Here is a 17,263-nt window from a genome sequence, read left to right as displayed (position 1 = left end):
TACCTATGAATGGCACTGCAGTATTTATCAGCTCTGTCGTGAGATTTTAATATGTAACGCGTGTTCTGTACATTGGTACAACATGTACCACTTCTTCTTGTGGTAACTGTCCCATATATATTAGATTGTGTATGATTTGTTAGAAGTATTCTCACTCAATAGCTGCTAAAAATAGCTTTTTTTAAGGGGGTAAAAAATTTAATATTTTAAACACTTTCTATTTGATATTTTCTGTCAAGAATGAATACTATTTTTTTAGGTTAACCTCTTAAAAATGTTTTATTAGAGACAAAATTACCTAATGTATTTTAATCATATAGTTTTTGAGTGATAATTTCTAAAGTTAAGGTTCTTTTTTATAAATGTTAGATTAGCACTTATTTCTTTTCGTTGCATGTGAGTCTATTTAAAAAAATTCCTTTTCAATTTCATTTATAAAAATCAAGGCTGAAACATTCAAAAGTACAATTTATTCACTCAAAAACATCAAAGTACAAAATAGAAGAAATAATCTAAACTTTTTTTTCTTCAAGAATATCAATTTAAATACAACATCTTCCTGCTATGTAGTGCTACATCATTTAATCCCTCTACTCAGTATATCACAGTCTGGAATGATTTAGTTGAAGGAGCACATGGAAAATGGAACAAGTTATTAGAGCAGATCACTAACATAAACAGGAAGAATTAAACAATCCATTTTTCAAAAGCAAGCTAGAGAATACCAAGTTGTTTTTTCAACCTGTGGAGCTCCTGCATACTAATATTGTTCCCCCCACATACAACAATGACCACCGGCCCCATCTGCTTCTCCAGTTGGCCCTCATCCCTCAACCTTTTGATGACATCACTGTACACAGCAGCGAGTGCAGCACCACAGGCTGGTTCCACCAGAACCTTCTCATCATCTACACATAGGAGAACCCCACATCAGATGATACGGTACGTATTTGCAGTCTGTTTTTTTGTCCCAGCGGTTGGTACTCACCTAAAAAGCGTTCCACTGCCTTTACAGCCTCCTGGTCAGTGACGACTTCTGAGAAGACAGTGTGCTCATGCACCAGTTTAAAAGTCTGTGCGGAAACCCTGGTGAGGCCTAATGTGGTGGCCACGCTGTGGATGGAAAGAAAAGACGTTTGACTTTGATCAGAAACGCCAAGTCATGCATTAAAATGGGTAAGTATATGTTAATAGCGTACCTGGTGATAGCAGGCAAAGTGACTAGCTGCCCTGCTTTAATAGTTGCATTGAGGCTGTGAGCCCCTATGGTTTCCATGGCAACAATGGGCACGTCATCCCAGCCGGCTCGCCGCAGACCCTCTACCACTCCGTTCAGAAGGCCGCCACCTCCCACCGATAGCACGATAGCCCCAGGTTTCTCCTTCATGTCTTGCTCCAGTTCTTGTACCAGAGATGTGTGGCCTTCCCTGCAACAAAACACAACCTACACGTCACCCCCACAGTAGACACTATGTGAACATTAACGTTGCATTCGTCAAACATACCTAAATATCTTGTCCTTTGCTTAGTTAATCTACCTTTAATTGAGCCATTTTTTTCTCAATTTACTCTGAAATTTATTTATTTTCCGTGAAATTGCATTTTTTTTTTAAACCTTACAGTCACTTTAGAGTAGTCATAGTGTATACATATACAAAAATTAGATTAAATAGAAAATTGGATTATGACTTCTGAAATGTTCTGGCCTTTTCTCTAAAAAAAGGTCCATTCAGTTTGAAATTGCTGCTCAGAATTATTTTAATAAATCCAGCTTTTGAAAGAATTCTGAAATATTAATATTCTTTCCTTATGATAGACAGCATAGAATATGATCACACATACTTTAGAACTATTTTCCTTTTAGTCAGAAGAGGAAAAATATATTTTATGACTTATTAAAATAGTTTCTTCGACTCACCAGATGAGGGGGTCGTCAAAAGGAGAAATGAATATCCATCCTGGGTTATTCGCCACAAGTTGCTGTCCATACTCGATGCTTTCGTTAAGTGCCTATATAAGGGTGAGTCTCATCTTATTTTCCATTCTTCCGATGGTCAAAAGTTCCCATGATTATCTAACCTTGCCATGGATGACCACGCTGGCCCCTTCCTCCCTTAGACGGTCCACCGTTGGGTTTGGGGTGACGCTGGGCACCACGATGGTTGCGGGTATGCCCAGTTGGCGGGCTGAATAGGCTGCAGCCATGCCTGCATTTCCTCCTATTAGAATAAGTCAGGAGGGAAAAAAAAATCAACTTGATTTCATAGGAATATGAACCAACCCTGATTGGAATGGCGCTCACCTGAACAGCAGACAAATCTCTGGCATCCTCGCTCAGCCCACTGCAGATTCAAAATAAGTCTTTTCAGCTTTTATACACTTGAGTTTGCCCACAAAAATAGAAATGTACTTACTGTTTTGCATAGGTGTCCAATTCCCCTGATCTTAAAGGATCCCGTAGGCTGGGATGAATCCAATTTGAGGTAGACGGACGTTTGGGCCACTTTTGTCAAGGCCAGGCTCTCTCTGACCGGGGTGGCCACGTGAAGAGGCTGTTGGGTCTTCATGTCTCTGTAGAGCACATCCAGGTTAACTCCACCCCACTAAAACAAATTAAAAATAATTCTTCAACTTACCACAAGCAGTTTGACAACGAAACGCCAAGTTCAATATTGATATTTATGATCTAATCTGCTCCTGGTTAGCGACAGTTCATATATACCTGCAAGTGTTGTGGGCTCGGCAACGGAGGCCCACTTGTGAACCAATCAGTATTAGGCATTCTCCTCCCAAAAGCATGGACCCCCCCCCCCACCCCCATGACCCGCCGGAAGCCTTTAATATTGGCATTCAAATGAAGGTGTGCACTGTGTTGTTAATTGTAAAACAGGAAAAACAAGACAACCCAGGTAGTTGCTGTTTATACTGTATTCTTATTTATTTGTCTAAAAAGCTGACTCAATCCAAATGAGCCTTACATAATTGGTCCGGACAAGGTCCTTGAAACCATCCCATGACAGTGTCACACTCTGGCCTCGTCGTGAGGGGTCACCCTTTAAAGGAGGCGCACCCAGTCGCCGTGCCGCGCCATTACCAAAAGAGTCGACACTATTTTAGCTTGGATTCACGACTACCAAAAGGAGCGCAGGAGCGTAGGAGAGTGGCCTCAAACCTCAACCATACAGTGGGCTTGTGGTAGCCTGCTCCATGGCGTCTATTAAAAGACCACCAGGACTGATAATTTATACAATGTGACCAAACAACCAACTCAATCTTTAACCTTTTATAATTATTGGATCATGTTGCAATGCAAATATGTGAACTCTCACTAATAAGCAAGGTAGTTTTTGGCAATAGATAAAATATTCACATGCATAAAAGCACACAAAATGCAAGTTATAAAATATAGTGCATTTTTAGTAAAATAACTCATGTAATTGAAAATGCATGTGTTTCTAATGATAAGTATCATATCGTTCAATTTTTATTTTTGTAAGCAGTGACTTTTGAAAGGAACAAAAATTTCATGTGATTTTTGAATAGTACAAATTAAATATTCGTGACTTGTTATTGTTTGAGATGCATGACTTCTACTAACAAAAAGTAGACAAATATAAGTTTGTTTACAAAGGCATAGTCTTGCCAACTTAGCATTTAATAATTTTACACCCCCCCATTTTTAAATAACTCTTATAGTGTGCACATTAAACTCATTGACTGACTGTTCATTTCTGTTTTTATTCATTGTAATTTCATTTAGATTTTATTAAAATTGCAATTATAAATATTTTATATAATAGAGAATTATGTAGAACTTAACATTTTGACTACTAATAAAAAATAGGCAGACTCAATTGATGCATGCCTGCTTTTGACTTGACATTTCACCCTTATTATACTACCGCGCCTCTTACTGGTGAAAGGCTGCAACTGCACGCAAAAGGAGCTCAACTATGCCAATTTTCTGCTATCTTTCTGTTGCTTTCCAATCCATTTTTGCATGCAGGGCTTACTAATCAACAAATTGTTCGTCAATATAGCCATTTCAAACACTCAATCTAAACAAAAACCCATCTACTGCTGTCAATTAAAGACAGTTCACATTTGACATTGTTTTTATTCAATTTAATTATACTAATGCATTTTTTTTTAAAATCCACATTGTATTATTTATAAAGAGATGCCCAGTTCTGGTATACTTGAGATTCCCTATTCAGTCTATCTTCCATGTCTCCCTCCCCCAACACTCCTGAATCCAATTGTACATAATCAGGATTTTTTTCAAGCTCCTGCACAACTTGATGATGAGTTGATCATTTAATTCAGCTGTGGTAGAGGCTGGAGATATGAAAACAAAAGACTGGATCATAGCCCTCGAGGACCGGAGTTTGACACCCCTGCCCATGGAACATATTCCAGTACTTATCCAGCCTATCATGCATGTATTTGGGATGTGGGAGGAAACCTGAGTACCTGGAAAAAACCCACACAAGCCCAGGGAAAACATAGCAAACTCCACACAGGAAGATCCAAACCTGGTATCGAACGTTCCATCTCAGAACTGCGGTGCCGAAACACTAACCACTCATCCACTGGAATACCTCAATTATATATAATTAAAAATATATATATTAAAATCAAGTATTATTAAATTACCCCAAAAATTACCAATTTCCATTTAAAGAGGCTTTAATATTTTTTTTTCTCCAAAATAGTCACTTGCTCTTTCAAAGGTTAAAAGGTCTTAACTTGTGCGCATCTGTATAATGTAATGACCTTTTATCCCAGAAAGGGTTAAATGGGTACTAAACGAGTCCCAGTTGGAAAAGAAAAGCATGTATTAAGGCGTTCTCCCAGTTTTTGGTGACCGAGGCTGCCACCTCACAGCGTTCGGAAGTCGTCCTCTATGGCAACAGCAGGAAAAGGAGGAGAAAAAAGGAAAACATTTGACAACATGGCGCACAATCCCTGAGAAAACTTTCTACCCAAAAGCCACTGCTTTGCTCCACTTTCCGTTGCTTTCGACTCTCCCGACGACTAAGTGAGCGCTTGTCGCTTTTCAAAAGTCCGATTTTTGATCGCACGGAAAGTGATTTTTGGAACTAAAAGCCAAGGAGCGTTGTGATGGGATGATAGCAAAGGAGCGACGCCAGGATGCAGAAACAAGCGAGTGTGAAAGAAAAGGTACATTCCATTGAAAATAATTCGAATCGACGCGCATAAAACAACTGGCTGTCATGTTGGCTGTCTTCACATCATTGTCCTAATCAAGGACACTTTTTTAACTTGATCCTTTCATCGGAAATGACCATTTGTGCACAAACTCCCGTCAAAGTTTGTTTATTGATTTTCCATGCATGCATGATGTAGGGTCGCACACGAAGTGTGTGTTTGTGTATTTTTGTTTGTGTTAGTGTTTATGTGCGTGTGTGCGAGCGTGTGCGCGTGTGTGTGTGTGCGTGTGCGTGTGTACGAGCGTGTGCGCGCGCGTGTGTGTGTGTGTGTGTGTGTGTGTGTGTGTGTGTGTGTGTGTGTGTGTGTGTGTGTGTGTGAGGGGACACACAAAAACACAGTTTGAGACCGAATGTGTTTTTGTAATCTTCAATTTGTTTGTTAAATCTTGACTCATTCAAGTTTGTAATTGTTTGGAGAGCAAACACCGATTCACAGATGTCACTTTTGTATTATTTATAGTTTATTTTGGACGTTTATAAGCCAAGACAACAAGTTATTGCATCCTTGTCATTTTTAATTCCACTCTGTGCTGTCTCAATGTGTTTATTTGTAATAGTATTATTAATTTAAGGTATCATTCTAATATGTGCAAGTCTTTAACTCATCGGATTCCATTGAGTTCAAATTAACTGGACATCTATTGTCCACTTTGTTTATTTGTTTTTGTTGTTGAACTTTATGTTATTTGTTCTGGTCAATTTAAAATGGTAAAGAAAAAGTCATAATTTATCCTCTGGCAAGAAAATGTAAAACAATGGTCCCAAAATGCAAGGAAAAGTGCCACTTGATTGCTTTACATTTCCTCCGCAGCCAAAAGTCTGTATGTCTGCTTGTGTTCTATTCTTTCTGCCTCTGGAAGTAATTACCAAGCCTTCCTGTATCCCAGAATTCACTTTGAGGAGGAGGAGGTGTGGTGAGAAGGAGGAGGAAGGAGGAGGAAGGAGGCTGCTCCAATAACATGAAACAAGAGATGACTTCCAAGTCACTAGTAATGTCTGGCTACAATGTAGTGGTTCACTCGCCTGACTTCAATGGGGGTGGCATGGGCTCGATTCCCGCTGTTGGTGTTATGATTGACTGGCGACCAGTCTAGGGTGTAATCTGCCTTTTGCCCAAAATCTGGGATAGGCAACCAACCGGAACCGTATGCCAGATTTATGGGTAATTCCTTGCAAACCATCCCTGCAAAATGGATAAACTTTTTGGATAGTATTTGGTACCCAATTTGTTAAATTGTCGGTCATTACTACCGTTACTATGGCAACACAATAAGGAGTGGAGACAGATGGGATCTTATTTTTCTTTATATTGGATTCAACTCCTTGGAATAGCATGTAAATAGTATAAACAAAATATGTGGTTTATTTGGTTACTCTTATGTTTCACAATACAAAGTTGACAGTAGCCTTTACGCTGTTTCTTTTTTTGACTGTTTTGTCAATTTGCCATTTTTGTTTGAACTCAGTTAATGTTGACGTTGAAGTGAAGAACCTAGTGAATCAATGATTTTTTTTTGCATGAACAATCTCCTGAAAAATGACAAAAACTACTGAAAAATGCAGTTTTTACAAAGATGCTAGTTTGTCAAGTTTCACAGTTTATTCATTTAGTAATACATCCAAGGGAATGAAAGTTGTGGTGTATCTACTGAAGTTTGTGGTAGCGTACATGTGCATTACATTATCTTGAGAGGTGTGTCTATTTTGGTCACCATATGGAGATGCAAAACACCAAATTATGTTCCAGTGCAATTTCATCGAACAAGAAGTCTACTCTCATGTAGTATTTATAAACTGTGCAGTAGGTACCCCTAAACCTCAGCAAAGTTCTGAAGGGCTTCTCAAACACACACTTCAGAGTAAAAGTATTAAAAAATAAGTAGTAATACATCCATTGCATTATTCTTTCACTTTTTAGAACCGTGGCCACTTTGACACCCGTGCTCTAAAAGCACTTTTGACATTCTGCTGCAACATCTCACTATCTGTCTTCCCTAATGCTTGTCTTTAGTTTGCAACCTGCGGCTCTCGGGCCAGGGCTCGTCCCGTGCGCCGCGCTTCAGGGGACAGCGAGACCAGGTGTGTCCTCAGCAAAGCGGACTTTGTGGAGAAAGTGCAAAGGAGCAACGAGGCTTGTCAGCAGGGGAACTTTCGGGAGGCCGTGGAGCTGTACGGCCAAGCTTTGCAAGCCGACCCGCAGAATTGTATTCTGTACAGCAACCGGTCTGCCGCACTGCTTAAACTGGGGCAGCACCAGGCCGCTCTGGAGGACGCCGAGAAAGCCTGCACCCTCAATCCTAAATGGCCTAAGGTAGGAACATTTTCGTATTGATTGACCTTATAGTTAACTAAAACTAAAGTCTTGCATTAATTTAATATAGCAAATTCAAGACAATGTGAGAGGGCTGTAAAAGTTATTTATGAAGATAACGAGGAGGCATGTAAAAATAGTTGACTTATCCAAACATCTCTTAATTAAATTACTAAGACTATAAAATCAAGAAATACATTATGATCAATTTGATTTAAGAGTAGCACAAGCTCTGTAATTAAGTTGTTGTGTAAAGTGCCACATTGTAATGATGAATTATTATTTATTGGTTATTTAAATATTTTATGCCATTCTCAGTGAACATAAAGGTAAGAAAGGTTATGATTTTGTCGATAATGTTGTTCATGTATGAAAACATAGCAAACGACACCACACTTCCGTCCCTCCTCTCCCGTAAACTTTGCTCAAAGAATACCCAAAGCTATCTCTGTATATCGAGGCCAAAATTATAAAAAAAAATATTTTAGTCAACAAGCATGTGATGAGGTGTCAACAAATGAACTATACCTTGTACTCTTTATTCTTGTTAACAGTATATTTATAAGATTTAGAACAACAAAAAATAATTGAATTGTTGTCATTTACAATCTTTGCTGCTCAGCGACAAAGCCCCATCAATTGAAACTTTTCGGAGTTCCCACTGATTATGTCCGATCCCCGTGCACTATTAACCCGCCATGGATTTCACATCAGTCGTGGCCCTATTCCTTACAGTGCGAAAGATTTCATTGATTACATAATTTAGCGGGGAAATCAGGCTTTTGTCTTTCCCCGGAGAGACTGATGATAACATGGTAGAGTGATATTGACTCTCATTTGTCAACGCTGTGATGCATCACGTCTCATCTTTGGTCAGGGGTCACCCATCTTCAGATGCACAGGTAGGTTTTCTTCTAATGGTGCTGCTGTACAAGACTGTCACTTTGTATTTGATCCAATGTTTTGGGGCTCGTCGTATCATCATTCACTGACGTGTTGTCACTCTGCTCGAAGGACGCTTTATTCACGGGGGTGATCTTTTACTGCTTATTCAATCCCGTCACGCTAAAGTGAAATCCAGTGTTGCAGCGACAGACAGGCGCTTTGCTCTTGGTTGTGCGCTGTCCAAGTATAAAGCCGTCTTTGTGGTATGAATAGGAGGGGGGTGCATTGATCTAGACTGCTTTATACTCCACTTTCTTAGTTTTTGTTGTTGTTGTTTTGGTTAGGTGTTCTTATTGACAACATATGTTTTTACGTTCTGCATAAAACCATCAGATTTAAGATCCAGTGATGTTAAAAACAAGAAATTGAAGTTAATGTTCCTCAAAGCACCTGTAGGGGTCAGTGTTGCCAAGTAGAAAGTTGACTTGTGAAAGGTTTGGTTTTCAGAGTTAATAGGCATACAAAGCAATTTAGTTTTTACAGTCTGCGTGTTTGTGTGTGTTTTCAAAGCAATAAAAATCACAATCAGTCTTCAACATGGAATCTGAAATGAGTGTGCTGGATGCTCTCATTTTTCCTTTAGCTCATTGGTTCCACATTTTCTTTCATTTAAAATAAAACATCGGAATCAAATGCTATCTTGCCGCACTAGAAATATGTAAGCGTGATATAAAAGGATCACAATTCACCCTTGTGAGAGTGGAGGAATGCATTGGAGCAATTGGGTTCACCTGATTGGGAGAGTCTTTGGATGTTGAAATTTGGGATTAAAGCGTACCGCCGTCCAGATCCTGTATGAGTACATAATATCATCAATCATACCGTTTTATGACTGAGCTTGTGGATTGGCCTGTCAGATGTTGACAGGCCCAGTTTTGCCGCCCCAGGCACCCGGCACCAGGCACCAGTGGGCAGCCCACCCTCCCGAAGAAGGCCGAGAGGCGTTAAGGAACCCCCGCCTCCTTGTCCAATGTGTCAGTTCTCTTGACTCCGAGTGCCAACAAACACATTCTAAAAGAAGAAAGAGAATGTGCAGTTTAATGGCCCGAGACAGCTTTAGGCCTTTTTGTACCTCACCCTGCTTCGGAATATAAAATGCTTAAATGAGAGCAAAATGGTGTGTCATTTCACAGAAGAGGGGCACGTCTGTTTGCATTTTGTCTCACGTGGGTGGCTGGCTGGATGGGTGAAATGCATTTTTACCAGGGCTTCCTTACCCATGTTCAATTTATTATCTCCACCAAATAGATTATGGTTTCCTTGAAGCCTTGTTGGGTGAGCTAGAAGATGAGGAGATGCCCATTTTGGGTTACATAGGCTCAACAATCATTTAGAAAAATAAGAATAGTTTTCATTAGGCAAGCCAATATGATCCTGGCTTGAAAGAATGTGCTGATGACTGAAAATACCGTTCTGCAATTCGCATACCAGGCCAGTACTTTTATCCTTTGAATGACCTATTTTTTTTGTTATTTGTAATACCCCAAGTAGTACAGAACAAGTCAGCAGTATTAATTGCGTACATCTTTGGACACAAAAACAACATCAAAGCCCAAAACATTGCTGCGGTCAATGTTGTTTATTCAGAAAAGACCACCGCCACCGACTGGGGGTGACGTGACTCAGTGGTAGAGGAGTTGTTCTACCACCCGGAGACTGCGGGTTTGATCCCCTGCTCTGGTGGTCAAGAATGGAGGCAATTTACCATTTACTAAAGCATTACAAAATGTACGCACGCAGCTGGGTATGATGACAATTAGGCTTTTGTCGAGACAATGATGATGACAAAGTCATACCCAAAAAATATTGCTGTTGATTTTTGACATTATAACCGATTTAAAAATTGAAGCTCACATGTAACACGCACAAAAAACCCATTTGTGTTTCTACCGATACTATTTTTGGTCCTTGATTTTCCTCAAGGCACCACCTATTCCCCACCACAGGATCAAACGTGACAATCTTTTACCGGGATCTTAGAAACAGGTCTTTGATGACTTTGATCTCAAATAGTATGTCAAATCCATTTTTAAATTCTTCCCCCTGTAACTAGTTTGTATTTTCTGCCAATTGAATTTCAGATGGTTCAGTCTTGGAGGACTGCACTCTACTAAATTCCAGACTGGTTTGAAGTCAAAGATGCAAAGTCCGCATCACACTTTTAGCCTTTACTTTTTCACAGATGCCTTGTGCTCTTTTGTTGTGTTTTATACTTCTTCTGGGATTCTTTGGCCCATCGCACCTGAAGTGTTCCCCTTTTCAAGGCAGTGGCTGGGAAGACAATCACTTTCTCTCGATTGATGCCTCGCTTGTTACCCTGCTCAATCTGGTCCCTCCTCCTCTTCACTGCTGCTGTTTCAGTGGCATGTTAAATAGACGGGGCTCTCTGCGACCATTCCTGTGCTCCAGCCCGAGAGCTGACATAAGAGTCCTCAGGAGCCCAAAAAAAAAAAAAACAAGTGGCACTGGAGCAAAGAGAGGCTGGCTATTTGAATATCTTGTGATTATAGCCTATAGTGGTGTCTGCTGGGGTTATTCTCTCCCCCGACAGAAGCACCTCGCTCAAGTCCTGCAAACCTCAACAACAAATGATGACACTTGTAGTTTATACAGTATTAATGGTACTCGGACATCCAAACATCCGGCGACCAAACGCCCGGCGACCAAACATCCGGGCGACCAAACATCCGGGCGACCAAATGTCCGGCCAATGTATTTATTATGCATTTTTTTGGGGCGAGCAAAGAAATATAATGGCTGTTTTAAGCAAGAGCGCTTGGTTTCACCAAGACAATGCAGATAGTAAAAGGTTACGGTGAATGCCTTCACGGTGCAGAGAAGGGATGCAATTACAGCTGCAGCATATCCAGCAATTGTGTGAGAATACTGAAATGCTGATGAGAGTTTTTGGTTTTGTTTCTGCAAATGCTGGGAGCAAACTCTGGATTTTGCTGTGCATGTACTGACAAGGAACAAAAAGGGCCTCATTATTTGAATTTTTCGCAATTCCACTCACTGTACATTCACAGCATCTCTCTCTATATGTCGAATATCAGTCACAAATGAGGGTGCAGACCATCATCAAGCACAAATATGTTGTCAGCTGTTGAAAAATGCATTGACCAAGCTAGCCAGTGATGAAAGTAGTGTTTTGTTGTTGCTGCTATTCTGCCGTTCCAAAGAAGGCTTTGATATACTCTTGAGTTTTAGACATGGAAGTTTTGCATTTTTCTCAAAAGTGGTGGGAAATTCATTTCAAGCTGTTTTTAAGTGCCAACTTGAGAACAACTTCCGATCTTAAACACGTCCTAAAAATAGGAAGAAAACAAAAGATTCACTTGGTTGTTTAATTTCACACTCGATGGGTTTGCAGGGCCTGCAAAGACGAAACTACTTGTCCACAAGCAATTAAAACGTCTGATTTACATATTATCTCCTCCGTAAAAAGTGTGTGTCGTATCCTTCTGATTATTTCAGGGCAATAATTACCTAGAAGACTGGATTTTTTTAGTCTATAAAGAGCTAACTCAATGGACATCAGTGGTCCTCTGTGCCTTGTTATCAAATACATTTTAAAAAATTCAACTACTCCTGTGTGGCAAAGATAAGTTATCACCCTTAAAATTTAAGCTTCAATTGCAAGGACTACTTTTTATTTATTCGCGTCTGCTGTTTAAATTGTTCCCTCTTTCATGGACTGTGCATTATCCTTATTGCTTATTTTTAATAACCACAATAAAATATATTGCACCAAAACAATAGATTTAAGCTTTCAAATTATATATAAAAGAGAAAAATACAGCATATCTTAAAACTTAATTTGGCTTTTAAGTGAAGATCACCAATGTTTTCATTTCTTAACTCTAAACTGGCCTATTTCACAAAATATTTGCATGCAAATTTCTGGAGAGGAAATATCACCTCGATTATGATATTACCTCCATTGATTACATAGTATGATGACATTTTCAAATGGCGGGCAAGAAAATAGTTTTTAACGACGACAGCAATTTGCAGCGGAATCTTTGAATTGACATGGATTCGTTTGCTATTGGGCTGCAGCACACACGTTTTGAAATATCCCAATTTTGCACAAAGCGCCTCCTAATTAAGACAATATGCATCCCCTGCTGCTAGGTCATTGGAAGGTCTTGGCTTCCCTTTCCCTTCTCCTGCTGCAATGCTGTTTTCCACTGTAGCTCACCATGGAGAGACTCGAGTCATGAACCACTAATAAGAGGGTTCCATTTTGCTTCCACCCAGGCGGAGCTTGAACTAATGAACAAATTAAATGAATGCCATTTAATTACAGGCTGGAGAGAGCGGGACGGACAGAAGGTTGGCGCTAGCGGGCACAAACCCCAAATTATTTGTCTGGAAAATTGTGAAATAAGCCGGGAGCAGTACAATTTCTGCTTTTTCCTTTTTGGAAGGCCTTGTGGCCGGGCGGCGGCGTTCAACATGCACGCTTGGAGAGAAATTGACCACACATAAGTCTGTTGTTTTGATTCGAACACTCGTCTCTGGCAGCTGTTTGCGTTCAAACGTACATGAGAAGAAGAAAAAACAAACGCTGACTTGTCATATTTGGTAAAGACGGCCTTTATTTTACATTTTGTGGGAGTGCTGGAAATTAGGAGCTCTGCAGGAGAACCATTCCACTCCTCCCCTTGTTTCTCCAAAGGCATTTGTATAACCATAATGAAGCCATTTGCCCTTCATTTCAATCTACATGTATTATCACCATGGAATTTCTTTCTGTCATTGACATTTTCCCAAATGGACGGTTGCTGTGGATTGTTTTTAGGCCCAACATGCAAAAGATGACCAAAACATTGACCAAAATTACTTTTTTAGCTGCATGAGTTATGTACTAGTCTCCATTCCACTTCTAAGGAAGACTTTCTTACACTGGCGGTAGCCAAGTGGCTTTCCTTTCTACAACCCAAATTGTGGAGTCTCATAAAATGGAATTCCTTCACATGAAAGACCAGAAAAACTCCTAAAGAAAACTGAAAATAGGCTAGGTTTCCCCTGGTTTTTATGTTTTTGCATCTGCGTGATAGTTGGGGAAAAAAAGGTTGAGACTTTCCCAGTTGGATGACGTGAGTCTGTTTATTGGATGCGTGCTAACCTCCCTTTCACCTCTTTAGACTGTCCAGGAGATGCTTATGACTCAGAGCTAGAATGGCGTCATGTATGGGGTGATGTCACCCTGATGTCAGTCTGTCAGAGCCCATCAACAGCTGCTGGCCAGCCAGCAAATGCCTTGATAAAAATGATAAACATTTCGCAAATAATACTAGAAGGTTCAAGTGAAAACATCCTTGCTAAATTCCAAATTTGACATTTTAAATTGACATTGTCAGGACCATGGTGCTGGACAATTGATTAAAAACAAATGGAAAAGAAATCCAAGAAAAAATCCAGAAAAACGTCATTGTTTCAAGTGCCTGTAGTAGGTCTTATCCAAAAATCTATTTGAATCATTCCACATGGTCACAGTGTAGTTTACTGGGGAAGTTTTATCAAGCAACAATTGCAGCAGTTGCCACTGATGAATGGAAACAACCTCATATACTTGCAAGACCACATTCTCTGTTTGAGAAATGTATCTTGTAGTGCTGGCCCCAAAATGGCGGCATTTATAGGAACATTTTATTTATCAACAGCCCAGTGTACATTGCACCATCAATTTCAAGTGATTTACCTGATAACATCGTATACTTAAATGGTCAATCTTACGAAAAACAGCAAAATATTGAATCCGTTTTATTAAAATATTTTTTAAAAATCTAGTAATTAGTTCTCATCTTACAAATTGTCAAATCCTCTCCCTAACCTTTGTTAAATCTTAGATTTGATCCTTTAAAAGAGTCTAGCGATTTGCAGATAATAACGACAACAATTAAACGCTGACATCTCTTAATCCCAATCGTAATGGCATCCAAAAGATTTTGCAATCGCCTCACATGAGAGCCGTTCATTCGTTAAAGGATGTCTGCAACCTTCGAATGCTTTTTTTCCCCAGTGGATACATCAAATGAGTATCGGCTTAATAGCTTTTTGCCTGCTGTTCCATGGCGAGGAATGTCAAAGGGCTGAGAGAAGCAGATCTCATTGCGATGCTCAAGGCATAACAGCTTGCCGCTCGTAGTACTTCTAAAGCCTTAGGAAATGAGCCAAACAATTGCACCCTGCTCGTAGCAACCAATCCCTGGAGTTGTACAGATGCTTTCCTTTTTCTCCGATGCTTAATAGTCTGTTGACCCCACCCACTTGGGAGCTTGGTACAATTCAGGCTCAAGACCTTCCAGAATTAGTGAAGGCCACGGTGAAGAAGAACTCTTTGGGGAACTGGTCTAAAGCCTAACCCGCAAGGTTTAGAATAGGCATACCAATGAATAAGAAGTACCTGCTTTCAGATTGTGTTGTACTCACCTCTGATCTATTGATGGCTCTCACATTCTCGTTTTTCTTTGTGCGGGAGCCAAAAGAAAGCCGACTCCGGTGGATCACAGATGTATCATTATATCTTTCTTGTTTGGAGGTCTATGACTGGGTTGTGGTGTGTTTCAAACGTCACCTATCCATGATGTAAAGAACGTTCCTACAAATGAGTCATGTATTATTGAGTGGCTTTTCAGATGGCTGATTGGGGTTAGTGGAAAGAACTTAAGATTGGAACTTGCTATTCTCGATCATTTGTTTTGGACAGACTTGCTCGATATTTACTTGACTGGAAAAGGGATGGAATGAATGGGGGGGTCTCATAAAGTCACCCATGGAATGTAACCTAGTCTAGATTGGTAATGTCCATTTTATAAAACAATTCTTTCTTCTTTAGCCGTGCTCTTTATGAATACAGTCTTACACATTAGCAGTGCAAATTCATAGTAGCGGCAATACATTATTTCCTCTTCATTAACAAAGAAATCAAGTTATAGTGCCATTAGCAAAATGTAGCAATGCAAAATGCCAGTGCACATTAATGAAACACATTTATTTATTTGGCCACTAAAATCCATCATTGTTTCAGTCAGACGCAATCAATTGATACAAGAAGAAAAATGTGTCTTATTTGTCAGCGTTGCTCATGTGGAACCAGAACAAGAACATGGAGTGCAATCAGGCTTTGGTGTAAGCAAGACCTAATTTTATCTCTTAAGTGTGTGCTGCCTGGCCACAATGTTTGTATAATTACTGAATTAGCCAGCGTGTCGAATACGATTAATGATAAATGATCTGGTAATAAATTATGGATCTTTCGGAGGCAAAGTGGAACAATGATCCATTGTGCAATATATATTTGCTCGTTTCTTTGATAGTTACAAATTCTGGCCAGATATGGGAAGCAGGACAGTTTAATATTCAAATTGAGCTTGGTGAATGATGGATGATGGTTTCTAGGTTAAATGAATCTGCTCAACTGCTTCCTTCGCTCGTCTTTCTTAGGTCAAATACCATCTTTTCTGGAAATGGATACCACTGACAACAGTGGAAAGAACGTCTCAGTTTTTCGAAGCATTTTTTCCTCCTTACACTTCATTTCATTTCCCTGATTCTTTTTAAGAAAGAAGAAATTCTGTGGGGAGAGGTACCAACGTGAACTGAATAGAGGGAATTTTGCTTCCAAGGAACTGAGAAACATTAGTATGTAAAGATGAGGAATAATAGTCGATTTTCTCAAGTAAAAAGAAACTTTAACTTATAACTTTTAAGTTTAAATGTATTTTATGCCAATTGAAGTGGCCATGAGTGAATTTGTCGTCTTGTGGGCTGTGTTATGTTTGCAGGCATTTTGCTGTCGATTTATTGGTTTTTGGCAATTGTCAACCTTTAGTCATTTCGCTTGTTGAAAGTTCAATCTGTGCTAAATATTTTAAATAGAAATAGAACACATGACCGACTCAAATTCATTTTCCTGCTCCTGTTTTGTCCTTTGCTACTCTTTATGAACTGCAGGTACTAATGAAATTGAGCTATCTCCATAATTTCACAAGTCACACTTTCTTTGTTTTAATTAGCTGCTGTAGAAAAGTACAAGGATGTTAAAAACAGAAGCCAATTGAATGATTATTCTTTATGCTTGACCAAATGTACTTTGGCTTCTACCCAAACTGAATTGAGGATAAATTTAAGATAGACTAAAGGATGAGAAACAGATTTTAATTGGATTTACAAGTTGAGAGTTATGATCAAACGGCTGTCTTGTCCATTTTTCTCTCAGACATTTGGATTTGTGTTATTGATTGCATCTTGACCTTTGCCGTTTTAATAAAATATTTAGAGACGCTGTACGCTGAGTGAACAATCCCAAACAAAGTGCGCTCAACAAATCAAATTAGCACACCTGGTCCATATGCTGGCGCCAATATATTGATTGACCTTTGGCGAACTTGTAAATTAGGTCAAGAGTAAGTGAAACGACAACTACAACACATGCTGTTGTTTTAAAATCTCTCTGCATGTATATTGTATGTCTGTGTGTGTGTGTGTGTGTGTGTGTGTGTGTGTGTGTGTGTGGATATGTTAAGTCCGTTATACCGCACAACGGTTCAACCACAGTTTGACTGCATTTTTCAGTGTGAGCTGGTCTTAAGTGGATAACTGGCCATTAGCGAGACAGAGATTAGTCTTTTCTTGTCATAATAAATTCATTTTAATCTCCTGCCTCTCTCTTGTCGGTGCGTTCACTCCTGATTAAAGTAATCACCAGTTCAATCTTGGCCAAGTTTTGTATTAAACTCAGTTTTATGTCATTCGTCTATGT

At 39.5% G+C, this 17,263-nt stretch overlaps 2 protein-coding genes across 3 annotated transcripts in view; one reads left to right on the top strand and one right to left on the bottom strand.

Annotated features, from left to right (window-relative positions):
* Nucleotides 1-587: 587 nt before the first annotated feature.
* LOC144215719 (L-serine dehydratase/L-threonine deaminase-like) lies at nt 588-2,567 on the bottom strand. The gene is made up of 7 exons (XM_077744818.1): nt 2,415-2,567; nt 2,303-2,342; nt 2,080-2,219; nt 1,919-2,010; nt 1,200-1,427; nt 989-1,113; nt 588-908 (listed from the first exon to the last, which is right to left on the bottom strand). The coding sequence occupies exons 1-7, from the start codon at nt 2,565-2,567 to the stop codon at nt 715-717; spliced, it is 972 nt and encodes a 323-aa protein (XP_077600944.1). The 3' UTR covers nt 588-714.
* Nucleotides 2,568-4,741: 2,174 nt separating this feature from the next.
* Nucleotides 4,742-17,263, top strand: part of LOC144215659 (tetratricopeptide repeat protein 28-like) — a 131,519-nt gene continuing 118,997 nt past the window's right edge. For both annotated transcript variants that reach the window (XM_077744729.1, XM_077744728.1), the window contains exons 1-2: nt 4,742-5,184; nt 7,246-7,545. In XM_077744729.1, coding sequence (XP_077600855.1) covers nt 5,155-5,184; nt 7,246-7,545 — 330 coding nt within the window. In that variant the 5' untranslated portion in view covers nt 4,742-5,154. The remainder of the gene's footprint in view (nt 5,185-7,245; nt 7,546-17,263) is intronic.

Source organism: Stigmatopora nigra, chromosome 22, assembly GCF_051989575.1.
Source record: "Stigmatopora nigra isolate UIUO_SnigA chromosome 22, RoL_Snig_1.1, whole genome shotgun sequence".
NCBI classification, from domain to species: Eukaryota; Metazoa; Chordata; class Actinopteri; order Syngnathiformes; family Syngnathidae; genus Stigmatopora; species Stigmatopora nigra.
Note: the sequence above shows the minus strand (reverse complement) of the source record. Positions and strands in the feature narration are given on the sequence as shown.